At 41.7% G+C, this 27420-nt stretch overlaps 1 protein-coding gene across 2 annotated transcripts in view; it reads right to left on the bottom strand.

Annotated features, from left to right (window-relative positions):
• The window catches only part of LOC117345659 (phosphatidate cytidylyltransferase 1), a 369244-nt gene that overhangs the window by 265410 nt on the left and 76414 nt on the right, over nt 1-27420 (bottom strand). For both annotated transcript variants that reach the window (XM_033914615.1, XM_033914625.1), the window contains one exon: nt 9613-9709. In XM_033914615.1, coding sequence (XP_033770506.1) covers nt 9613-9709 — 97 coding nt within the window. The remainder of the gene's footprint in view (nt 1-9612; nt 9710-27420) is intronic.

Here is a 27420-nt window from a genome sequence, read left to right as displayed (position 1 = left end):
TCATGTAGTAAGAAATGCAAGACGTCGGGCAAAATATATTAACAGAGACTATCTTCTGGATATGAAGAGGAAGAACTCCTTTGAAGATGACGTGGAGACTTTTGTCATGAGGTATTCCTCTAACGCTAACAGGGTAACAAAAATCATGAAAAATAATTGGGACATCATGAAACTTCATTCGATTTTTGAAAACAAGGGTCTTCGAATCGCTTTCTCAAGAAATTTAAACTTAAGAGAGATTTTATGTCCATCTACAACAAAATCTCCATCAACATCTCAGCAGATCAAAGGCCACTACAAATGTTTATCATGCAGTATATGCGAAATCACTATACAAACGAAGATTTTCATTAATCCCAATAACAATAAACAATATTCTTTGAACTATTTCACGAATTGCAGATCCACCTTCATCATATACGTTATTCTCTGCCCATGCAAGATGTTATATGTCGGAATGACGACACGTGATTTAAAAACAAGATTATGCGAACATAAATCCAACCTCAAACGCAATCGATGCTCTGAAGTCATTGTAGAACATTGTACTCAGTATAAACATAACTTCTCTGACCTCAGAGTTCTAGCAATTGACCATGAACCAAAAACTCAGCGTGGGGGAGACAGAGTGAAAAGACTACAAAGAAGAGAAGTAAGGTGGATCTATGTCCTAAACAGTATGCATCCTCATGGTTTAAACACAACAATAGACTGGTCTGTATTCATTTGATTTAGTTGCTCAATCATTTTAATATCATTTTAACAATACTGTTCAATGTTTCCTTATTAAAAAATATCCTATTGGTAGTTGCATGGCGCATGCGCTGGCGTTCCATGCTTAAAAGCGCCATTTTTGAAAGCCCGGATTGCTATGTGATATAAGTGCTTTAAGCTGTTGATCTAATATTTACCTATTTTTGACTTTCTGTAATCAATTATTTTGTTTCAATATCTTTGTTTTCAGCCCGTTTGCCTTATATTACCCTGAGGAAGCCGCTCGAGTGCGGCGAAACGGGTTCCCGTTGGTTGGGATACACGGGTTTCTTACGGCTAGATGAATGTGCCGTTTCTCTGATACATCATGTTTAACAGTTAAGTGCCAGTTTTAGGCCTCTCTCATGATGCTTTATCTTTGTTATTTTGCTATTTTGCACAGCATATTTAGATAAATAAGCTAGATTTGCACTAGTCACTTTAGGAAATATTTGCATTTTTGCACAAAAAATAAGAAAAAACTATGAAAAAATATATAGGATAAATACTCCCTAAAGAAAATGAGAAAATAGTTTAGAGTGGTAGTATTTAATAATTTTTAAAGTAGATTTAAAGAATAATTATATCACTACAAATTAACAATGAAGGTTGATCAATGAAAGATACCACAAGCCACAATTCCCTTCCGGACAATAACAATATTATCCTGGGAGTGGCAACTCTGAGATCTTTCCTTCATTTGTAAAACTACCATTATATTTAATGGTCTATAGTTTTCGGTAGATTAACCTTTTGGGGATCTTGCTTCAATTGCAACCACTTATAATTTTGTGATTTATTAAGACCATATTTGTGTTGCAATTGTAAAAAGTCAAGCAGCTTACCATTAGAAATAACATCATCTAAAGTACGTATACCTGCCTTCATCCAATATTTCCAGAGACCTTAAATCCGCCAATTTGAATCTTGGAGTTTAGCCATAGGGTCTGATATGTTGATTTAAGTATTGGGTGTTAAGTTATTAACATATCTTAACGTTTTCCATGTATCTACTAATATTCTATTTTCTTTATATAACCTAGGCATTTTGATACTGAGAACATGGCTTAATCTCAGAGGATATACAACTAGCAATTTTCTGAGGTACAATCGTAATAATTAATAAATATATGTTAAATACGTATTGTAGAATGTAGTTAATAGCAGGGAAACATTCAGGCCATATATACAAAAAGTACTGACATAACATCAACTGTATGAAAAATCATAATAAAACGGAGAAAAATAAACCTCAATTGTGGGAGGTTGGGACTACACAAGTACCCAGCCCTCCACACATCATCACGGGTTTATAAAAAAACTCTGCATACATATATATAAGTAAATAAATCACTCATTTCCATTCATACAGAATCGTGTTTTTTTCAAAAGCTTTTTTTCAAAAATATAGTAACAGCTGTGAACACGAAATTCCATGTGTTATTTGTGTCAAACACTGAAGACCAGAATCCCAAACTTAACTAAATTAATGGCGAGGGCCACAGCTCAGTTTCACTTATGTAAGTAGTTTTTGGAGGCATAGAGCACAAAATCTTAATTTAGGAAGGAATACACTCATCTGAAGGTGTGTAGTTTCAAAATAGGCTTTCAACTCCTAATCCCGACAGAAAAGGCTTTCTGTTTCGCCTGGAAAGGGCTACTTCAGGGGATATATGCCATCTTCAAATGTCTCCTTGCTTCTTACAATCCAATGGAAGTGAAGCTGGCTCCTCTCAAAATGGTGCTGGGACTGTGAGACGCGCCCGGCTCGAATAAAAACAAAACGAGCCGGGCGTCATGACGTCATCACAAAACATGATGCGTGATAGGCTAAACAACGGCATATAACAAAACCACTAAATGATCAAAAATTGACAAGTTCAGTGATAATATTCAATTTCAGAAAAAAGGTTGCCATTCGTGTACTGTATTTAGACCCAACGGTTCCAAAGTCTGTAATCTATTGATTCACTGTTGCTCCTTCTGCCACAACACTCTTCTGATATCTCCTCTTCTCTGGGTAAAAGGCAATTTCTCAATTACCCAACATTTCAAGTTTTCAAAATTATGACCAAATTGGATGCAATGAGCAACTATGGGAGCTGTTAATTTACGGGTGTTAAAACAACTTTTATGTTCAGTTATTCTTACAGTTAAAGTCTGTGATGTTTGACCTATATATAATAGGTCACATGGACATTGAATTGCATAAACAATATTAATAGATTGACATGAAGACAGGTGATGTAAAACATAATTCTTACCATCAGTAGGATTGATAAAATTAGAAACAGTAGCCATTATGTTGCAATTTGAGCAGTGGCCACATGGCCTGTGTCCATATAATGGTGTTTAAATCTTCATCTGTAAATTTTTCTTTAGATGTATGACATAACAGGTCACTCAGATTTTTATTTCTTGACTGGGAAAAAATAAATCGCTTATTTTCAAAGCAAGGGAGAGTTTTCAGTAGAGGAAGATGTCTTTTATATTTCTTAATTATTTGCGGTGACATACGAGTTTGTTTAATTACACATGGGATTATTGTTTCTTCTGATTGAGATTTCTTATAATCTAACAACATTTCCCTAGGATTGTGTAAAGCTCGTTTTTTGGCTTTCTTCACTATAGTCTCTGGGTAATCTCTTGACAACATTAATTTAGTTAAGTTTGGGATTCTGGTCTTCAGTGTTTGACACAAATAACACATGGAATTTCGTGTTCACAGCTGTTACTATATTTTTGAAAAAAAGCTTTTGAAAAAAAACACGATTCTGTATGAATGGAAATGAGTGATTTATTTACTTATATATATGTATGCGGAGTTTTTTTATAAACCCGTGATGATGTGTGGAGGGCTGGGTACTTGTGTAGTCCCAACCTCCCACAATTGAGGTTTATTTTTCTCCGTTTTATTATGATTTTTCATACAGTTGATGTTATGTCAGTACTTTTTGTATATATGGCCTGAATGTTTCCCTGCTATTAACTACATTCTACAATACGTATTTAACATATATTTATTAATCTCAGAGGAAACATGAGTTGCCATTCCAACATCAACCAGTCTGGAAACTTTTCCATGAGCTCTGGGAGGATCCAATACATACCTTGACGCATAATATAGGATTGATGATACCTATAAAAATTAGGAAAATTTACCCCACTCTCCGTGATTGGCTTTTGTAAAGATACTAGAGCATTTCTTGCGATTTTACCCAGCCAAATAAATTTTGTAAGAATACCATTCAATTTTTTTAATAAAAGGACCCCGGAAAAAACACTGTTAACAAACCACAGGCAAAATCATCATTTTAATAGTTTGAACTCTCCCCCACCAAGATAGATGTAATGGGTTCCATTGCTCACACATTTCTGTGACCTTTTGCACTAAAAATTTCTCATTCACTTCCATTGTCTCGTCCAGCATATTTTTTATCCAAATGCCTAAATATTTTATTCCCTCTTCCTTCCAAAGAAAGGAAAATGAATCAAATAATCCTTTTGTACAATGTACATTTAGTGCAGTGGTCTCAAACTCAAACCCTTTGCAGGGCCACATTTTGGATTTGTAGGTACTTGGAGGGCCTCAGAATAAATAGTTACTGTCTTATTAAAGAAATGACAATTTTTGCATGATGTAAAACTTTTTATAGTTTATAAATCTTTCCTTTTGGCTGAGTCTTAATAATAATATTGCAATTTATATCTAAAGAGACATATGATCAAGAAACTGTTTTATTTTACTTTAGTGATTATGATAAACTTACCAAGGGCCTCAAAATAATACCTGGCGGGCCGCATGTGGCCCCCGGGCCGTGAGTTTGAGACCACTGATTTAGTGGAAGAATTTCTGATTTACTCTAATTTATTTTGTATCCTGAAAATTTCCCAAATTTCTCTTATCAATTTCAGCAAATGTGGAATGGTTGTTTCAGGATTTCTCTAATGAAGCAATGTGTCATCTGCATAAGCGGAGACCTTGTATCCCCGACCTGTGTAAGGAATACCCTGTATCTCCTTTGCTGTTGAATAGCTAACAACAAGGGTTCTAATACAATATCAAAAAGCAAAGGAGACAAAGGACAACCCTGTCTAACACCTCTTTGCAGACCAAAACGTTCTGAAAAATTGTTATTAATGTGAAGTCTAGCAGCAGGGGAGCTATACAAAGTTTGAATCATCTGTATAAATCCCGAACCAATACCAAACCAATCCATTGTTTGATACATAAAGGTCCATTCCACACGATCAAAGGCCTTCTCTGCATTCAAGGATACAATGAAAGTCGGATCTTTCAAGGCTTTTGTTAAGTTTAACATATGAAAAGCTAGCCTGGTGTTATTTGAGGAATGTCTCTGAGCTACAAACCCCATTTGGTGCATACCAATGATATAAGGGAGAGTCTTAGCCAAGGATAAAGCCAATAACTTAGCTAAAAAAGTTTACCATCTACATTGATTAAAGAAATAGGCCTGTAATTTGGCTTTGGCAAAACTATAGTTAAAGATTCTGTCATAGTACTTGTAATGCAACCATTAGTTAATTGAACCTGATATAAATTTAATAGATGTAGTAAAAGGGTATTTTGAAATGATTTATAAAAATCTACCATAAAACCATCACCACCTGGAGCGGATCCAACTCTAAGAGATTTCAACGCTGTTTGGAATTCTTTTAGTGATATAGGCTCTTCCAACCTTCTTTTTATATGTTCAGGAATTTTTGGTCCTTCAATTAATTTTAAAAACTCTAAACCATCTTTTTCTTTATCTAAATAAGGCTCAGAAGAATATAAAGCTTTATAAAAATGTAGGAATTGTTTTAATATAAGTCCAATTTGAGAATGAAAAACACATTTCTCATCTTTAATTCCAATAATTTTTGTCCTTCTTTTTTTTACTTTAAGATAATTTGCCAATAATCTTCCCGCCTTATTTGAGTTTCCATAATTCTTTCCTTACTAATTGTGAAGAAATCTCATTATACTTACACGTAACTTTTAAAAGAGCCTGTAAAGTAATTTGTTCCCATTTTTCAATCAATTTTAATTCCAAGACCTTAATTTCCTGTTCCAAATTGGAAAATTTTCTTTTAAGCTGTTTCCTAATATATTCTGAATATGAAATAATTTGTCCTCTTATGGTTGCCTTAAAAGCATCCCATAAGGTTTCCATAGAGACTTCTTCTGAGGTATTAATTTGGAAATATTCATTTATTTTTAACTGAAATTCTTCAAGAAAGTTTGAATCTGCAAGCAATGTATTATCGAATTCCATATAGGTCTACTATTATCCTGTTCCGCAATTTTAAATTCAATCCACACACCTCAATGATCAGACAAAATGATTGGATCTATGGAGGCTTGTGTTACCTGTTGAACTAATTGGTCTGAAACGAAAATATAATCTATTCTTTAAAATGATTTGTGAACATGGGAGCAAAAAAAAAAAATTCCCGCTCATTAAAATAAAGGATCCGCCATATATCTTTCAAATCACAAGAATGTACAAAATTTTCATAACCTAATGATTTCAAAATCTTACTAGGTTTTTTATCCATCAATGGATCCATAACAGCATTAAAAAACCCCGCCACTAATAAATTAGAAGCAGCCAGTGGCAGTATTAATTGTTGCAGAGTTTTGAAAAATTCAATTTGATTAGAATTAGGGGCATATACATTAAAAAGCGACAGGATATTATTTCCCAAGCTCATATCCACATGTAACCACCTTCCTGAGGGATCTAAAGCAATCAATTTAAACATAGCTAAACATTTATTGTGTACCAAGATAGCTACTCCAGCTTTCTTTCCCATAGAAGGGGCAAAAAACCAATGTTTTATCCAACCTCCTTTTAGTTTCCTGGATTCTGCAGCCGATAAATGAGTATTTTGGATATAACATACATCTGCATTTTGTTATTTCAAAAAATTAAGCATTTTCTTTCTTTTAATCAGATGGTTGAAGCCATTAACATTTAATGAAAATTTTTTTATCTCCATTATATAATTTTAAAAATAAAAAGGAACTCCAGCAAATTCCATAAAATATATTGATTCCTCTATAAAATTATAATTCCCCTTAGAACTAAAACCTAGAATATATAATTAACCCCCCCAACCCTCCCCCCAAAACCCACCCCTCCCTCCCCTTAATAAAAGTGAAAACTTGGGAATGCACATATAAAGATCAGATAGTGAAAAACTCCTAACAGGCTAACAAAAAAACCCCTCCATTCTTAAATTTAATAAGTTACTTTAAATATTCTACAAAAAGCCTACTCTTTAAAACATAATTCATCTTAAATTTATCAATCTTAGAATATATCTCATTGCTAGATTAAACCATAAGACTCAACAGAATATCTATCTATATACATCTTAGACCACCATCTAGACAATTAAAATGATATTTGATACTCGCATTCATTTACTTTAAATAGAGATTCTCCATTAAAATTCATCCTCGCACTCAAACATAACTAGATTATTCAACCCTTCCTCATATAAAGCTAATTTACTTAATATATTTATCATTTTATGCATATATTTACCCACCTTATCCTTGTATTTTCCTTCAAAATCTATAAAATTCATTATAAGACTACTAATATCCATATTTTAACCATTCATTAAATATTAATATAAGACACTGTACCCCACTGTAAACTTTTTTTTTCCCCCCTCCTCCCCCCAATATATTTTAACATGTTAAAACATGAATAAATCTTTAGGGCTAAACTGCAATATCTTGACAAATTATCTATTTTTTTCCCCACAATTAAAAACATCGTATTAAATTCATCACACAGTCAAACTACTGCAGGATATTCTTCAAATAGTACATTCGTTCTTCATCAGTTCCTAAAACAAACAAGCCATAAAACCTTCATTGTCCTGCCAATATCCATCCTTTTAATCCAAAAAATCTTCATAGCTTTCTTCCTTTGATTATCACTCCCCTCGTTATGTAGATAAGACCAGAAACCAACATTTTGACATAGAAATGTTCAGTACAAAGACGTTTCACAGACAGCAATCCATTAATTCAAATTAAATTCTGTATCAGTCTAACATGGACTGTCAAATAATACTATCCTTCACACTTGTTAGGTCTCTGTATCCAGAAAAACAATTCTTCTATTTCAGCGCTGTATAGTTTTCCTAGCATTCGATTTTGTCTCTACCATAGCAGGACATTCTCCGTTCCATGACTCGTGCAGAAACTGTTGATCTATCCAACCATAGAATTTAATCATTATAGTTATTGGTTGCTTTTTGTTTGTTTGGTTGTTTTTTTTTAATCCTAGGAAACAAATCATGTAACATTTTCTGTTCTTCCATATAAATTAAGTAAAATAATGACATTGGCTCCTCTCTCTTACTTATGAATTCCTGAAGCTTATCAGGATCTCCAAAATTTATTGTTTTATTCGCATACGTCACCCTCATGATAGCAGGGTAAATTAATCCATATCTGGCACCAAGTTGCCAAAGCTGAGGACGTAAATCCAAAAATCTTTTCCTCAACTGTGTAGTAGCCCTTGCAAAGTCAGGCACTATCATAATTTTAGAATCATGACATTTTAAATTTTTATTTTCCTTTGCCAGTTTAAGGATTTCCATCACCTGCTGGAATCTAAGAAGTTTAAAAATTAACGGCCGTGGACCCTTTTGCCAGTTGTTTTTTTGCCGGGATCCTATGGGCCCACTCGAACTCCAAGGGGTACTTCGTGCATAGTGGCAAAATCTTCGGTAAAAATTTTTCAAAAAATTAGATCGGGTCTCCTTGTTCAATCTCCTTCGGTAGCCTTAAAATTCTTTTTTTTTTTTAAATTCTTTATTTATTTTCAATCTTACATCAAGTGTACAAACATTAAAACAATACAGTTAAACACATCACTTGACAATCTTTCTATTTATCTTATAATACATAAAATTACCACCCTCCCCTCCCATCATTCCCTCTATTATTTTCCCAATATGAATAATAAAATATTTAAGATCTGGCCCTAAAATTCTTAAGTTATTTCTACGTGCTCTGTTGGCACAATCTTCCAAATCTCTGGACAAAATTTCAATTCTTTTCCGATCCAATTTGTATTGAAGTATCTCTACTTCAGCGGCTTCAGCTTTCTTTTCCAGTTGTTCCACTTTCAAATTTGCAATTTGCAACTGTCTCGTGAGGTTTGCAACTTCCTCTTTTACCTCTTTAAGCTTTTGTGCGTTGTCTGTCACTATTTCCCTTATCCCCTGCAGCTCTGCTAAAATTTCACTGCTTTCCTGAGGTTCCTTAGGCAGCGGCGACTTCAACGGGGTAGCTGGTTCAGTCTTTGATCTTTTCGCACCTTCTACTACACTCCCAAACGCTGAATCAATCTTTCCTTGCCTTCCGGAAGACATTCTGTCACAATATCACTCGTTTTTTTTTTAAAAGAAAAATTTTCTTAGTAACTTATATTAGTAATATAGATACCAGTCAACGTGGAGCTCAACTCTCACCCAACCAAAGCGTTGCGTTGCCATGCCACGCCCCCTGTTACCATTATGTATTAATAAGATTATATTGTGTGCATATGAAAAATGGAAAGGGGGGTATTCGGTTGGTATTTGTTAGGCTTAGGGGGTACTTGGCTTGAAGAAGTTGAGAAACACTGCCTTAGCACACTGCATTTCTACTGTGTAGCAATTAGAAGCTTTAGATGGCCTGAAAGGAAGGCAAACACTGGTTTAAACTGATAATGAAGGATTCTACCTATGAATATTAGGACAGTTAAGTTCAGTTTCTTCAAAAGATATTACTACTATTTCACAAAGTATTAAAGCTTGATAAACTTTCTATTAAAACACACTTACTAGAAGAATCAGCATAAATGGTCCCATATAGATGATTAGGAAAAATAATGAAATCATAGTTAAACTTAAAACCCCACGAATCCACCAGTTTTTCCATCTGAAAAACATCAATTATACACACATAAATTAGTCTTTTTAGAAAGAAAATAGTTTCATTTAACTAGTAATATCACTGAGTTTCATGAAATGCTACCTACAGATACAATCATGCAATACAACATTATACCATGTACTTAGTCCAATGACTTATCAGCCCATGCATATGATATGGTTACATGTAAAGTAGCTAAGTACCATATATGATGAATGAATTGTACTGTAATTATATATATTGATGTAATTTTCTTAAATTTAATGAGAAATATTTAAAAATTTCACAATGTAATTATCCATCAATATTCAGCTAGCAGATTCCAATTTTTTACAGGTGCCCAAACTCAGTAATAAACCGCAACTGAAATGACATCTTTAACCGAGTTTCAAGGCGCCTACCGGCACTGGAATCGCACCTTTGTAGACACTCTAGGCCGCCTAACATCACTGTGGGTATGGTTAATGCCAGAAGCGGCATTAGGCAGCCTAAAGTGTCTAAGGAAGCGCAATTCACATCATAGGTAGGCGCCAGAAAATCCTGGCCTACATTTTGGCACCTACCTTTGCCAGAGGCACGATTCTGTACCCAGCACCGTTGTATGATTGACAAGTGATCGGCAGCCGCCGACAATGGCATCAGTTACAGAATTCGGGACTTAATGGCACTACCAGGTTCAATAGTTTGCCCGTGGGGTTGTTTTTTCCTTTGTATTGTTTTGATACACTATCTGGTTCAGTGACACCAAGGGGCATATTCTATAAAAGGCATCCTGGCTGTAGGCGGCAGTAATCAGCCAATTGGGACGAACGTTACCTACACCATAGGCGTCTGTTGCGGTTGAGGGAGATGCGTAGGGATGCTTAAGCTTGCCCAAGGATAGGTGTGGGTGTGGTTTCGCCCGGTAGTGTCCTTGGGCAAGCTTAAGAGGCCCTACACATCTATCTAGGGCAGCAATAGATGACTGAAATATAGGCCAACAAAAAGCAGATCTACATTTCAAATAGATGTGGCCGCTATGCTGATCTCAGCAAAACAATCTTACTGCCACGATCAGCTGAGTGGGTGTGGCAGGGAACTTCCCCCCTTCAAAGTCAGGCAGCAGGAGGGATGTCCACACCCTCCTGCCCCCCCCTGAAGAATACCCTGGCAGGAGGAGTGTCTAATTCCTCCTAGCGGAATTCTCCAAGCAACCTCCGGCAGGAGTGCCCAATTTCTCCTGCCGGAATTCCCCTGAAACACCCCTCAGCCAACCGCAATAGGCAGGAGGAATGCCTACTCCCTTCTGCCAGAACACCCCTCCCCCCCAAAAAAAAAAAAACCACCCTCCCACCCAGCAACCGACTGACCCTCCACCCACCCGACGATCCTCCTAAAGGGGAGATCATCAGCTCCCCAACTCTCCCCCGTACCTTGTAAACAGAAGGTCTGGCTGGAGGAGGCATACACCCTCCAGCCGGAAAGCCCGCCACTGAAAAATGATGGGTCTTCCCCTTCCCGGTGCATTCTGGGATGCACTAGGAAGGAGCCTAGTGCCCCTCCCATAGGAGGGGCCTTAGGCATCTGAGCCAACTGGAGTCTTAGACCTCCTTCCAGTGCATTCTGGGATACACTGGGAGGGGCCTAAGTCTTTGATTGGCCAAATAACTAAAACCTCTCCCATGGGATGCACCGATAAGCCTAAGGCCCTGATTGGCTCAGGTGCTTAATGCCCCTCCCATAGGAAAGGCCTTAAGCTCCTGGGCCAATAGGAGTCTTAGCATATCACGGTTGGAAGGGTGGAGGTGTTCTGACAGGAGGGAGTGGGTATCCCTCCCGCTTATTGCGGTTGGGTGGGGGTGTTTCAGGTGGGGGTGTTCTGGTAGGAGGGAGGGAGGGGGGTTAGGCATCCTTCTGCCTATCGTGGTTGAGTAGGGGGTGTTTGGGGGGGTTCTAGCAGGAGGAATTGGGCACTCCTCCTGCCGGGGGCTGCTCAAGGGGTTCCAGCAGAAGGGACTTGGCACTCCTCCTGTCGCGGATGTTTCTGGGGGGGCAGTTCTTTGGGGGCAGGTAGCAGGAGGGAATGGGCACAGGAGGAGGGATTTGGAGGTTCCCTGCCGCTGTGGTTATTGCTGAGCTGATCATGGCAGGGAAATTCCCTTACCGCGCGATCAGCTCAGCGGGACCGTGATTCTCTAACCACGTACACGCCGGTTAGAGAATCGGAGTGGCTTGGCGGGTTTAGATGGGGTTAGGCATCTGTCCTTTAGAACAGGCGCGATTCTATATAGGATGCCCATGTGCAATTTTCAAAAGCCGCTTAGGTGGCTGCTGAGACTGAGCATCCTATACAGAATCAGGCCTAAATATCAGCTCTAAATTGTACCCAAGTGATTTAGCAGGCAGAAGCATCTCTTGCCCAGTAAAAGCACTATGGGGTCGATTTACTAAGCTGTGGTTAAGCACTAGTGTGTGCTTACCACAGCTGAAAAAGGACGTGCTGAGGCATCCCATGATAATTTTATAATCTGCACTTGAAAACTGTGCATTCATTTTTTATTTTTTTATTTCTTTTTCTTTTACAGAGGGGGTATATCTGTGCTAATCAGTTAGCTAGGGTTATCAGATGTCCAGGTTTTCCCGGACATGTCCTCTTTTTAAGGACTCAGACGGGCATCTGGGCGGATTTTTCAATTTGCCACTTTAGTCCGGTTTTTGCCATTTAAGGGGGCAGTGGCATCAGCAGCCTGAAAAATAAATCCTAGCTGGGGTCAGTGTCATGCTCTGGAGCTCCTACCTCTTCCAGCAGTCTTCCCATCTGGCCCTCTCCCTTCTACCTGCCCTCACTCGCACCCCTTTCCCCATGGACCTCTTCAGCAGCAGCAATCAAGACAGGATGCCGACGCTGGGGCCTTCCCTCCGCGAGTCTCATATACTTTGTTTCAACTTCCTGTTTCTGCACAGATAGAACTCTTAAAGGGAAGGCCCTGACTGCTGACGAGTCACCGAAGAGGGTCACGGGGAAGGGGGTGCGGCTGGGTGCAAGATGCTGCCATTTCATAGGTTTGACTCATGGAGTATTACTAAAAATATTTTTTTCTTATAGAGAAGAGGGTGTTTAAAATGATTGGCCCTAGGTGTCAAATATGCTAGGTATGCCACTGACAGCTGGAATCGGAGTTCCAGACCCGATGCTGCAGCAGTTAGTACCAATGGTTATCACAGATGCACGGCATGAACCAGTAGAGGTCAGCTCAGGTCACACTGATCACTTTATCTTCTGGTGTGTCCTGTGCGGCCAGCAAATAATGTCTCCTTTCTCCTCCAATCTTTTGCATTGCATGTAGCTGGCAGCCGCCAAGGCCTGAGGAGAGGAGGAAAGATTCAAGAGGCCAGACGGGATCCGGGAGGGACTTACTGCATAGACAGAGCAGGTGGACCAGTGTTCTGCTGCCTAACTTAGCCTGAAGTTGAGACAAAATAAAATAATGCTCTCTGTCCTAAGATTAGGGGGCAACCAAAAGGAGGATGTATCAGGAAGTTCCTCCCAATTGTCTGTTCCCTGGGAAAGAGAAAAATAAAAGGCTATGGATTGGCTGCCAGGTCAAGAAATAAACCACAATGGAATAGATATTGTGGATTTAAGATAAGTAGAGACTTACTTATTTATTTATTTATTTATTTATTTTTGGGGGGGGTTGACAATCTGTAACTTGTGCTCTGCAAGTGTTACTGGGACCTCTGGGGCTATCTGCTATATATGAGCATTTGCAGAATGTTTTTAAAAAGTTGGAAGGGAGAGGTGCTGAACCTGACTATGGTTAGGAAAGAGAATAAGTTTCCCTGGCTAGGCTTTGAAATAAAGCCCACAGAGCCTGCTATTTTAGTGTTTGGTTGGTGTTTTCAATTGCCCCTGATGCTTCGAATCTGTTAACAGCTGGAGGACCGTTTAATGTTTTTTCCACATTGTTATCAACACAAGGGTTGGTCCACTCTACTCAGTATTTTATAGACTCACACCTGAAAGTCTGGTATATCATGGGTGCAGCACAAGAAAGCTTGCTATGACCCTGACTGCACATAGCAGGCAACTGCCTAGGCAAGGGGTGGAGCCATGTGTCCTCTTTTTTGACCTCACAAATATGGTAACCCTACAGTTAGCACAATGTGCAGCAGCGGCCAAAAAATCAAACAAGATGCTAGGAATTATTTTAAAAATGGATGGTTAACGAAACTAAGAATGTTTTAATGCCCCTGTATCGCTCCAATGTGCGACCTCACCTGGAGTATTGTGTTCAGTTCTGGTCTCCTTATCTCAAGAAAGAAATAGCAGCACTAGAAAAGGTTCAAAGAAGAGCAATCATGATGATAAAGGGGATGGAACTCCTCTCTTATGAGGTTAGGGATCTTCAGCTTGGAAAAGAGATGACTGAGAGATGTAATTGAAGTCTACAAAATCCTGAGTGGAGTAGAACTGGTACAAGTGGATCGATTTTTCACTCTGTCAAAAATGACAAAGATTAGGGGACACTAAGTTACAGGGAAATACTTTTAAAACCAATAGAAAGAAATATTTTTTCACTCAGAGAATAGTTAAGCTCGTGGTAAGCTTGTGGTAAGAGCAGATAGCGTAGCTGGTTTTAAGAAAGGTTTGGACAAGTTCCTAGAGGAAAAGTCCAGAGTCTGTTATTGAGAAAGACATGGGGGAAGTCATTGCTTGTCCTGGATCGGTAGCATGGAATGTTGCTACTCTTTGGATTTTGGCCAGGTACTAGTGACCTGGATTGGCTACAGTGAGAATGGGCTACTGGGCATGATAGACCATTGATCTGATCCAGTAAGGCTATTCTTATGTTCTTATGTATTACTGCATGCTTAGTGTAAGATTAGTGCGAGTCCTTACTGTCTATAATATGGAAAAATTATGTTCTTATCTGTTAATTTTCTTTCCTTTAGATGCAGCAGATGAATCCAAAGACCAATGGGATAGCACACATCTACCAGCAGGTGGAGATAGAGAAACTGATTAACAGGTGGTCCTATTGGCTGGCACGCCTCCTAAATCTTCAGTATTGCTCCTTGCCCAAGCATCCGTAACCATCAATATGCTTAGCATGTAAAAAACTTCTTTCCCATAACAAATTTAAAAGGTAATAATACAGAATACAACTATCAATAATAACAGACTTCGAAAAAGACCGACAGTCAATATCCAGAAAGGGTGAGGCTCTGGATTCATAATTTTTCCTTCCTTAGCAACAGCAGCAGATGAATCCAGAGACCAATGGGATGTAGCAAAGCAATCCTCAATCTGGGTGGGAAGCAAACACTACCTCCGCAACAACCAAAGCACTAAACGCAGCCTCTGCATGCGCCACCACATCCAACTGGTAATGCTGAGATAAAGTATTCTTGGAAGACCAAGTAGACGCGTGACAAAACTCCTTCAAGGAGAAAAACTCTGGACTGAGTCCAAGTAGCCACCATTGCTCTGGCTGAATGGTCATGAAGTTCTTCCGCCAACCGCTTCCCTGCCATCAAGTAAGCGTAAAGAATGTCCTCCTGGACCCTTTGAGCAATGGAGGCTTTGGATGCTGCCATACGTGTTTGTCGCATCCCTTGAAGAATACAAAGAGATGATCTAAACAACTAAAAGTTGTTAGAAACCTACAGATTGCGGAGAATGCTACGCACTTTTAAAAAACGCAGTGAAGAAAAGTTCGCCTCCCCATTCCTCCTCCCAGGAAGAAGGAAGGAAAAGTGAAAGCGGTATAAAAGAAAGGATGACACCACCTTAAAAAGAAATTGTGGTACTGTCCAAACTGACACCTCAGAATTTGTAAATCAGAAATAAGAATCCCTGCCATACAAGGCCTGCAACTCAGAAAACCGCCAAGTTGAAGCCATGGCCAGAAGAAACACTGTGTTCAACATCACAGCCTTTTAGAGTCTCAAAAGATAAGGTTGAAACGAAGCCTTCTGTAAACTGCGAAGAAGTACCTTAAGACTGTACTCTGGACAGGGCTTCTTAAAAGGTGTACGAATATACTGTACTTCTTTTAGGAACTGAACTACATGAAGCTGAAAAGTAAGCGAAGAGCGAGACAGCTAGCCCTTGTAACAAGATAAGATTGCCACTTGAAGCTGAAGGGAATTGAACGCTAAGACCTTGGCGATACGCTTGTGCCAAAAAAGAAAGAATATAAAACATAGAACTCTGGAAGAGTGCCAATGTTGAAAAGTACCCAAGAAAGGAAAAGCCTCCAAAAGGAAGCATAAACAACATATGAAGACATCTGTATCACCTGGAGAAGAGAAGAAATAACCTGCTTTGCATAACTCTTACACGTCAGCCATGACTTTTCAAAAACTAGGTCGTAATATTAAAGCAGGATGAATATCCATGTTGATTGGACCCTAGGTGAGTACATCCAGAGATACCAGGAATCTCAACAGTCCGGCCATCAAAAGACTCATCAGATCCGCATAGCAAGGATGGCACAGCCAATCCAGAGATTCTCTAATTACTGTGCCCTGAAAGCAAACTTGAGATGGCAAATCCATCCAATCAGCAGCCAGGGGAAAACACTTAAAAAGAGAAACCAGAGGCAAGAAAGAAGCAATGCTTCTACCGCCTCTGCCTGCTACTCCCTGAGTCTGCTGAAGAAGCTAGGAAGCTTTGAATTTTGAGACGAAACCATGAGGTCTAGTTCTAGGAGATCTCACCTTTATACAAAGAGCTGGTACGCCTGAGCAAATAGTACCCAATTTCCAGGATGTAGAAGATTTTACTACTACTACTATTTATTATTTCTAAAGCGCTGAAAGGCGTACACAGCACTGTACCTTTTAACATACAATAGATGGTCCATGCTCAGATTTTGTGGTGAGAAAGTCTATCTAAACCCTTTTCCTGTCCTGTAAAATGATGCGCTGACAGAAGAGGAAGATGAGATTCCACCCATTGAAGTAGAACCATTACTTTACTCGCCAACTGAGTACATCACGTACTTTCCTGGCTGTAGAGAAATACCACCATCATAACACTGTCCTAAAAGACCTTTATCGTCATTCCGGAAGAATGGTCTGAAACTCCTGAAACGGTAGCCTGACCGTGCTTCAGTCCAGAAGAATGAACGAGTACTGACTCCTTGCACTGAGGACTGAAGGCACTGAGCCCCCCAACCCGACAGCCAGGGATGTTTGTGACTTTGAGCCAGTCCAGCAAAGACCGAGGCATGCCTTTGAAAAGATACTACAATTTGAGCCTTGAGACACCAGGAACCACTGGAACAAAAGCGACTGCTGTAGCGTTCTCATGTGAAAGCAAGCCGAAGTTCCCAGTGGAGTCACCACCATAGATCCTAGAACCTGTACAGAATCCCATACTCTTGTCGCCCCAGTCTCTGGGAAGAAACACATTCCTCTCCTACGTGAACAACATCCCCCGATATTCCAATAATTAGTATAGGAGAAAAGAGCTCTTTGGAAATTTGAAGATTCACATCCAAAGAATTGAAGAAAAGAAGTTCAAATAAAAGAAATCACCCATTTGTGTCTGACAAATTGACCTGGCTGGAAAAAAGTACCTGAATCTCCTGTTTGCGCCAAAATGCCACTACTGCCCTCATTTTCTAAAATGTTCATGGAGCCGTAGCTAGGCCAAATGGCATCTACCATAACTGATAGCGCTGCTCGATGAGAGCCAAGCAAAGATAGTACAAATTCGGTGTCCATAGGGAAATTGTAAATATTCTCACAGTTTTTCTCTGGAAATGTCTAACTCTGAGAAACTAATTTACCAGAATGAGATCCAGCCCCCGTCTGACCAATTCCCCCATTGACTACCCCATGGGAAATAATCTGCACCCTAATTGTTATCAGACAAAGCTCACATCCCTAAAGAGAGCTTCAGGGATGATTCCAACAGCCACATAGCATTTGATACTTGTGGGTTTGGGAGAATAGGGAACTTGTCCCTGGTTAGAAGGAGCCACGCAGCTCTTCTTGCCAGTTTGAGGGACTGTCTAGCAGGTGCCATGAAAAGATGGCGACATGAGAAAACTGTACGAGAAGCTTTGAAACTTGCAGTCCCTGGCACACTTGAAATAGAAAATACAGTTCAGGAATCAATTCTATAGTGCTACCAGACACACACAGCGCTGCACAGAGGCACAAAGAATAAGAAAACCTCTAAACCTACATAGACTCAGCCTTCAGGGACATCGAGAGAGACAAGAAGATACCCATATGTAACACAGGGTACTCTCATGCCGCTGACATCACTGTGCAGCAATTTGTCTTCTGCTGACCCATAACAGCAAAAAACTGAGATTGGGCGGCTGAGCACAGGGCAGAATCTCTTTCTTAAGCACCGTGAGGCATAACAGAACAGTCGCAATTAAAGTAGTTAAATCTTTTCAAGCAGAGAGAGTGGAGAAACACACACACAAGGTATATCACTGCAACAGTGGCAAAAGCTGTTGAAATACTCCTGACCCCAAAAACAGAAAAGCCGCAGAATAGTGACCTAAGTCAGCTGCAAAATAAACTCTGTGAGCGCTGCATTGCTCCCGCTAGCGCCGGAGACCCAAGCGCGTGTCTGTTTACTGGTGAAATGAGCTGGCTCTATCAAAAATGCATTAAAAACCTACCCAGAGCCAACCATTAAAATATTTTTCACACTGTCATGGTATAAAATGCTTAAAATGAACATTGGAGAGAAATAAATGAATGCTGCTTTGTTCTCAACTTAGGAAAATAAGCGCATGCCTCTTGCGCTCACTCAGGAACCGGCTATGTGAAGAACATATCTGGAGCCGTCCAAATATTTACCTCCTCCCGGCCGAGGGAACTGCCAAGCAGAACCCGCCTCTTGGAGAAATCCAACTACCACTGTGGCGCTGCTGCCAGAATATGAAAACTGTGGCACTGCTGCCAGAATATGAAAACAAGCGCGCCCCTACAACACGGGGGAAGGCATTAGTTCCATCAATGGAGCTCTATCAATACACTCGAAGCCCTTTACTGAATAAACTTCATACAAATGTAAATTTACTTGTCAGTCACTAAACCATTTCCACAACTCTACAAAATATAGCTTTTGATAAAAAAAACATATTCCTTCTGTAGACTCACACCAAACCCGCAACTCCACCACAACCAGAAACCAGAAAAGAAGTTCAAATAAAACATATACTTACAACTTTGTTGATAGTGCAGGGAGATGCCGGTTGCTCAGCACTATGAGGGCGGAATTGTTTAATAGTCACTGTGGGGTTTTTTTGTTTGTTTTTTTTTACAGTGAAGGGAAAGAAGAAAAATTGAGACCCAGTCAGACCCTCTATCATTGGAGAGAGGGTGAGGCAGGGACCTGGGGGGCCCAGGTGTAACCCCTAAAGCCGGCACCATTCAGCCAGACACCCCTGTCTCACTGAAGAAAAAACTCAACAGGAAAAATAAAATTGCCATCTCACTGAAGAGAAACCTCAACAGGAGAAAATAATTTTCCAGTCACAGCCAAAATTCAGGAGCTGGTTGAATAGCGACCATCACCTGCTGGGAGATAGAGCATACTGAAGATACAGGAGGCGTCCAGCCAATAGGACCACCTGTAATCAGTTTCTCATACACATGTACAAGTCTGGTGAGCTGGCAGCCAAAGGTAAGCAAACAGGCCACAGAGCCAATATCAACTATCAGGAGCTGGCCATTGAGCGTAGGGAGTTCCATGGAGCGGTACTGAAGAGGAGGTCCTGGTAAATTGAAGATGCAATAATGGAAGTCCGCAAGGCCCACATGTGCTATCCCATTGGTCTCTGGATTCATCTGCTGCTGTTGCTAAGGAAAGATGTCTTAAGTGCTCACACGCTAATTTTTGATAATGGCCATGTGCTAAAAGCAACATTAGCACATGACTGTTAATTCAGAAAATAGAAAATTGGCCATTTTCAAGCTGAGCAGAAAATGGCCTTACTGTGCAGGGAAAGAGCTATGTAAAGATGTGCTAAGGCCACTTTTAGTGCAGCTTAGCAAATAAATCCCTAAGTATACCAATCCCAGCAACTTTAAAAAAGAAAAATGTGGCCTGGAATCCTCTGATTCATTTACCAATCAATTATTTTTTCTGTTTATTAAATTAAGTGTTCCATGCTTATTTTGCTCAATAGATAAAACCTTTAATTTATTCATATTTTTTCTATACTGCCTTCCATACATCAAAAATCTCCAGACACTCACCTAAAGCACAGTTAGTTACCATAACAGGTGTTATCTAGGGATAGCAGGCAGATATTCTCACATGTGGGTGATGTCATCCATGGAACTTTGGTAAGGACAGCTTTAAAAGTGTATCGCCACTTTAAGTTTTTAGAAACTTCACAACTGCCCGCACCACACATGCATGAGTGCTTCGCAGTACCTCAGTTCCATAAACAAGCTAAGATGCCAACCAGGGGAGGTGGGTGGGTTGTGAGAATATCTGCCAGCTGTCCCTGGGTAACACCCATTACAGTAAGTAACTGTGCTTTATCCCAGGATATGCAGACAGCATATTCTCACATGTGGGAATCCCTAGCTTACTAGAATGGATGGAGGGCGTGTTGGCCATTACGAAAATAAATTTTGCAAAACTGCTTGGTTGAAGCGACCATCCTGCCTGGAAAAAGATTCCAGACGGTAGTAAGATGTGAATGTATGAACAAAGGACCAAGAAGAAGCTTTACATATCTCAATAGGAGTGGAATGTAAGAAAGCAAGTGAAGCTGCCATAGCTAGGACTCTGTGTGCTGTTACACGACCCCGCAGCTGCAGCCCAGCCTGAGCATAACAAAAGTCAATACAGGCTGCCAACCATGTGGAAATAGTTATCTTGGATACAGGCTGTCCCAACCTGTTAGGATCAAAGGAGATGAACAATTGAGGAGATGTTCTATGTGGCTGAGTTCACAGTAAATAATAAACCAAGGCTCATTTGCAGTTCAAAGAATGAAGAGCTGATTCTCCAGGGTGAGAATGAGGCTTGGGAAAGAACACTGGAACCACAATCGATTGATTGAGATGAAATTCAGTGACCATGTTTGAGAAGAACTTTGATGGGTACGAAACACTATTTTGTCATAGTGGAACACTGTAAAAGGTAGGTCTGCCACCAGCGTTTGAAGCTTGCTCACTCGATGGAGATGAGAAATACCACTTTCCAAGTGAAATATTTAAGATGAGCCAAGGACATTGGTTCAAAAGGAGGCTTCATCAGTCTAGCAAGAACCACATTAAGGTCCCAAACTAATGGAGGTGGTTTGAGAGGAGGTTTGACATTGAAAAGTCCTTTCACAAACCTGGAGACAAGAGGATTAGCAGTGAGAGGTTTCCCATCAACTGGTCTATGAAAAGCATTGATAGCACTGAGATGAAATCTAATCAAAGTGGTCTTAAGGCCTGAATTGGATAAATGTGGAAGGTAATCCAATACTGAAGATACATCGTGATGATGAAAAACCATGTCCATTTCTGCTGGTAACACTGCTGCGTAGACGGTTTTCTTGATGCATCCAAAATGAGTCTGACAGGCTGGGAAAGATGAAGGTCAGCTGATGTCATGCTGAGAGATACCAAGCTATCAGGTGCAATGACTGAAGATTGGGATGAAGAGATCCATGACTCTGCGTGAGAACAGATGGAAAAATCTGAAGAGGGATTGGTTCCTTGATACTGAGTTGAATTAGAAGGGAAAACCAGAGTTATCTGGGCCACCGATGATCTATGAGAATAATGGTGGCCTCTTCCCTTCTGAGCCTGACAAGCGTCTTGAGGAAAAGAGGCATTGGAGGAAATGCATAAAGAAACTTGTGCATCCAATCCAGTAGAAAAGCATCTGTTTCTAGCCATTAGGGAGACTACTGCCTGGAGCAAAACTGGGGCAGCTTGTGATTGAGGGGGGAATCAAACAAGTCTATCTGAGGAGTCCTCCACTGAGAGAAGATGTGATGCAGAACTGCAGAGTTGAGCGTCCACTCGTATGGCTGAAGAAACCTGTTGAGTTTGTCTACAAGAGAATTCTTTTCTCCTTGAATGTATATTGCTTTCAAGAATATGTTATGAGCATTCGCCCAGGTCCAAATCTTTTGGACCTGGGCGCCCTGCTTGTTTATGTAATACATTGTGACCTGATTGTCAGTGCGGATAAGAAGGACGTGGTTGGTGACAACCTGCTAGAAAACTTTGAGAGCATTGTAAATCACTTTGAGTTCCAACAGATTGACATGGCAAAGTTGGTCCTGGGAGACCAGTGACCTTGAGTGCGAAGACCATACAGATGAGCTCCCCAAGCATAAGTGGCCGAGTCCATTGTCAGAACCTTCTGAAGTGGAGGTATATAGAAAAGAAGCCTCTGGAAATATTGGAAGAGTTCATCTACCACTGCCAAGTTTGTCAAAGTGAAGGAGTTGCAACAATGAGTTGAGACAGTGGGTCGAGAGCTTGAGACCACTGAGATGCGATAGTCCATTAAGGCATCCTGAGATAAAGTCTCGCAAATGGGATAACATGCACTGTGAAAGCCATGTGACCCATCAGTACCATCAAACAAAAAATATACGTGAAGTGGGAAGGCAAAGCAAAAAAACTGAACAGACTTCAGGAAACACGACTTCTTCGCTTCGCGGAAAACAAAGAACTGAGGTAACGCGAGCCTACGTCAGGCGGGAAGGCACTCACGCATGTGGGCAGTCGCAAAGTTTCTAATACTTAAAGTGGAGATATGCTTTTAAAGCTGTCCATACCAGGGCTCTGCGGATTACGTCACCCACATGTGAGAATATGCTGCCTGCTTGTCCTGGGATAATCAATTTAACAAAATTTTTCTGGTGCAAAGGATTACCGTATTTTCACGGATATAACGCGCGCGTTATACGTGATTTTACGTACCGCGCATACCCCTCGCGCGTTATATGCCTGAGCGCGGTATACAAAAGTTTTTAAACATAGTTCCCACCCCGCCCGACGCCCGATTCACCCCCCCAGCAGGACCGCTCGCACCCCCACCCCGAACGACCGCTCGCACGCGCTCCCACCCGCACCCGCATCCACGATCGGAGCAAGAGGGAGCCCAAGCCCTCTTGCCCGGCCGACTCCCCGACGTCCGATACATCCCCCCCCCGGCAGGACCACTCGCACCCTCACCCCGAAGGACCGCCGACTCCCCAACAATATCGGGCCAGGAGGGAGCCCAAACCCTCCTGGCCATGGCGACCCCCTAACCCCACCCCGCACTACATTACGGGCAGGAGGGATCCCAGGCCCTCCTGCCCTCGACGCAAACCCCCCCCCCTCCAACGACCGCCCCCCCCCCAAGAACCTCCGCCCGTCCCCCAGCCGACCCGCGACCCCCCTGGCCGACCCCCACGACACCCCCACCCGCCTTCCCCGTACCTTTGTGTAGTTGGGCCAGAAGGGAGCCCAAACCCTCCTGGCCACGGCGACCCCCTAACCCCACCCCGCACTACATTACGGGCAGGAGGGATCCCAGGCCCTCCTGCCCTCGACGCAAACCCCCCTCCCCCCCAGCCGACCCGCGACCCCCCTGGCCGACCCCCACGACCCCCCCACCCCCCTTCCCCGTACCTTTGGAAGTTGGCCGGACAGACGGGAGCCAAACCCGCCTGTCCGGCAGGCAGCCAACGAAGGAATGAGGCCGGATTGGCCCATCCGTCCTAAAGCTCCGCCTACTGGTGGGGCCTAAGGCGCGTGGGCCAATCAGAATAGGCCCTGGAGCCTTAGGTCCCACCTGGGGGCGCGGCCTGAGGCACATGGGCCAAACCCGACCATGTGTCTCAGGCCGCGCCCCCAGGTGGGACCTAAGGCTCCAGGGCCTATTCTGATTCGCCCACGCGCCTTAGGCCCCACCAGTAGGCGGAGCTTTAGGACGGATGGGCCAATCCGGCCTCATTCCTTCGTTGGCTGCCTGCCGGACAGGCGGGTTTGGCTCCCGTCTGTCCGGCCAACTTCCAAAGGTACGGGGAAGGGGTGTGGGGGGGTCGTGGGGGTCGGCCAGGGGGGTCACGGGTCGGCTGGGGGGGGGGGGGGGTTGCGTCGAGGGCAGGAGGGCCTGGGATCCCTCCTGCCCGTAATGTAGTGCGGGGTGGGGTTAGGGGGTCGCCGTGGCCAGGAGGGTTTGGGCTCCCTTCTGGCCCAACTACACAAAGGTACGGGGAAGGCGGGTGGGGGTGTCTTGGGGGTCGGCCAGGGGGGTCGCGGGTCGGCTGGGGGACGGGCGGAGGTTCTTGGGGGGGGGGGCGGTCGTTGGGGGGAGGGGGTTTGCGTCGAGGGCAGGAGGGCCTGGGATCCCTCCTGCCCGTAATGTAGTGCGGGGTGGGGTTAGGGGGTCGCCGTGGCCAGGAGGGTTTGGGCTCCCTCCTGGCCCGATATTGTTGGGGAGTCGGCGGTCCTTCGGGGTGAGGGTGCGAGTGGTCCTGCCGGGGGGGGGGATGTATCGGACGTCGGGGGGGGGCATCAGGCTTTCAGGATGGGGACAGACCTTCAAGGGGGGACAGGACTTCAAGGGAGGACAGTGCGCGGAAGTCAGGGGGGGGTGAACGGAGAGTCGGGACAGCGCACGGAAAGTCAGGGCGGGCGAAAGGAGAGTCGGGCAGCATGCGCGTTATATGCCTGAGCGCGGTATAGAAAAGTTTTTGTACATATCATCGTGATTTCTGCGCGCTATACCCCTGTGCGCGTTTTACAATGGTGCGCGTTATATCCGCGAAAATACGGTACTCTATTCAGGCTAATATAAAGTTCAGACCTAAGTCTAAATGAAGTAAAAGGAACAGAAACCCTATGTAAAATCCAACAAAGAAAGAATAAGCGGGGAGTGGGATAGAACACATCAACCTTGAGACAATCTTTTATTTCTATAAATTCAAAAAAATACAGGACGTGTTCCCCCGCGAAATCGTGGATCATGAATTGCGGACTCGCTCATTTGCAGTCTGCTCCGACCGCCTCTTCCTGTAGTAAAGTCGGGCTACACCAATCGGGAGCTGCGTGTCATAGCAGCTCCTGATTGGTGTAGCCCAACTTTACTACAGGAAGAGGTGGTCGGAGCAGACCGTGAGTGATTTTCTTCACCCTGCCGGTGCTCCAGCTGCTCTCTCCTGCCTCCCCTGCCTTTTGAAATGCAAAAAAATACATTTGCGGTTTTTCAAAATTCGTGGGGTTCCTGGAACAGAAACCTGTGAATTTTGGGGGATTACTGTATTACCTGAAACTGAAAGCTTGATTTTGATGTTCTTGAGAAACAATTTGGAGGCAAACTTATTAATTGAAAATGGTATCCCAACTGGGCTATCTTGAGATCCACTAATCTGAGGTTACAAAGGGCCCATCTGTTTGAAAAAAAAAAAAAAAAAAAAAAACCCCAAACAAACAAAAAAAATTATAGTGGTTACATGGGCTAAAGCTATGTGTTAGTGAAGGCTGCAAAGTTGCTTACATTTTTTGGGCCCTCTGCTGTCTAATATGAGAGCAAGAACCTTGTCTAGCCTGAGATGAAGAGAGGGTAAAGGATTCCTTCGAGAGAGTAGGATCTCCATTGCCCACTGCTCTGATACTTCCTGAAAAATGAGGCCTGGTTGGAAGTGGCCTTGTAGATGATCCAAAAGAGTATCATTATACGGCTTGATAAGTGCCGTGTTACCTGGCTTTGTGACTGGACTGGGACAATTCCATTTGCCTTTCCTCTGTTGAACACAACTGGGACAACTTAGTTCTGCCCCTTTGGTGACATCATATGGACTTGATGTTTATTGCTGTGGGGACTGCACCAGATAACACACATCAACAAAGGAGCACAAACAGGGCACTTTTGAGCAGTTAGGGAGAGATTTAGGAGCCAATTGTGGTTTTGACAGAAGTAGAAAAGTTTAATACGACATCAGCTGAAGTTGCAACAGGCCAGGGAAGGTATGGAGCCTTATAAATCAATGTCACAGAAACACATTGAGATATATATGGGTGCTGCCAGGAGTTACTACTGCCTTACGGAGAAGTAAATTTTTCTCTGACAGATAGTTAAAAATTGATAGGTTAAAAATAGGTCTACGTCGGTAAAGAATAAAACAATGTTGATTTATGATTTGAAAACTGAATCTTGGCTGTTAAAATCTCATTTGCTAAGTGTCAGGCAATGTTGTCTAGCTACTGTAGTTATTGCTGTGAATGTGCATGTAGAACTTAAAGAGGTGGTGGTAGGGAAGATGTAGTAATATTTTAGAGGAAATGTTTGCATTTTAAATTAGCTCACTCAGAATTTGCTGAACTTTTAGTCATTTCAAATAAGGAGATTTCCTTTTGTGCTGCTTGCCCACCTGGAGTATTATTGTCCAACTGCTCACCTATATTGGGATTTTATTGTTTCTTTACCATTAGATCTAAGTTGTAAATTTATTTTGGGTGATTTTAATATTCCATGTGATCCTTTATTTGGGAAACAAACATATGTTGTTTGATGCATTGGTAGCAGGCACTTTTAAACAAATTGTAGCTACTGTAACTCATGAATCTGGTCATGTTTTAGATCTTGTATATGCTATACAATTTTATTTTATTCACCTATTATATCTAAACTTGGATGTCAGACCATAGTTTGATTATGCTATACAATTTAGTTTGATTATGCTATACAATTATATCTAAACTTGGATGTCAGACCATAGTTTAATTATGCTTGAATTGCAACTAATTCTGAGTTTTCAAGTCCAGTCTTCTGTTATACAAATTATTTTGGATTTATTCCAAACAGGATGTTTCTGTTGAAGGGGAGTTGAAGAAAATCTATTGATGATTCTGCAATGTAGAAACAGTTGAGTGTGTCCGCTTTTGAAGGGAATGGGAGAAGGGTTCATGGAATGAAAAGTGTGAATTTTTCCTGAATGGAGTTCTTGGTTTTTAATTGTATATTTTAATTGTAAACTGATGTGATCTGAAGCAGCTAGGGGTTAAACAAAATGTTAATGAATACATCAGGTAGCATAATATCTTTATACCTTTTGGGAAGCCTAAGTAAACGTTTCAAAAGACACTTTTCCCATAACTACTTGTTCAAGAGTCAAAGTTTGTGATAATATGCTCAACACCATTTATTGACTGCCCTAACCTGTGCCACTTTGTAAAAGTAGTAAAAATTTGGTATGCTCAGGCATCTTTGTTCTTTGCTTCTATAAAAGCATCCTCCTAAGGAACTTAGGCCTTTTGCCTGACCTACATACTGACAAATATCAAATTGTAGATACTTCCTATGTCTTAGGTACCCCAGAAGAAAGGCTTGATATAGACGAGGGGGTGATGAAAAGTTCTCAGCCCAACCAAGAAGGGAATGATGTGGAGCCATGAAATTTACAAGTTATTCCACATATTCACCCCTAAGTTTAAAACATTTGGCACATCATGTCTGAATTTTCTGTAACCCTTCCAAAAATTATTTTGATGTCTGGTCACTAAAATACAGCTCCATTGCTGCACGAATCACTCAAAAATTGTCGCCTCTTTTTAAAGTTTAGAAACAAAAAAATAGTCAGATGGAGCAAGATCTGGTAAGTAGGGTGGATGGTCTATGCACTGAAACCAAAACAAATTGGAACAATAGTCTCTGGATGTGAGAGGAATTGGTTAGTCCAATACCGAATGAATAGAAGATGTGGAAGGATCAAGTTGATGGAGATTACACCACGAAGTGAAGCATA

The sequence above is a fragment of the Geotrypetes seraphini genome, chromosome 1 (genome assembly GCF_902459505.1).
Source record: "Geotrypetes seraphini chromosome 1, aGeoSer1.1, whole genome shotgun sequence".
Lineage (NCBI taxonomy): Eukaryota > Metazoa > Chordata > Amphibia > Gymnophiona > Dermophiidae > Geotrypetes > Geotrypetes seraphini.
Note: the sequence above shows the minus strand (reverse complement) of the source record. Positions and strands in the feature narration are given on the sequence as shown.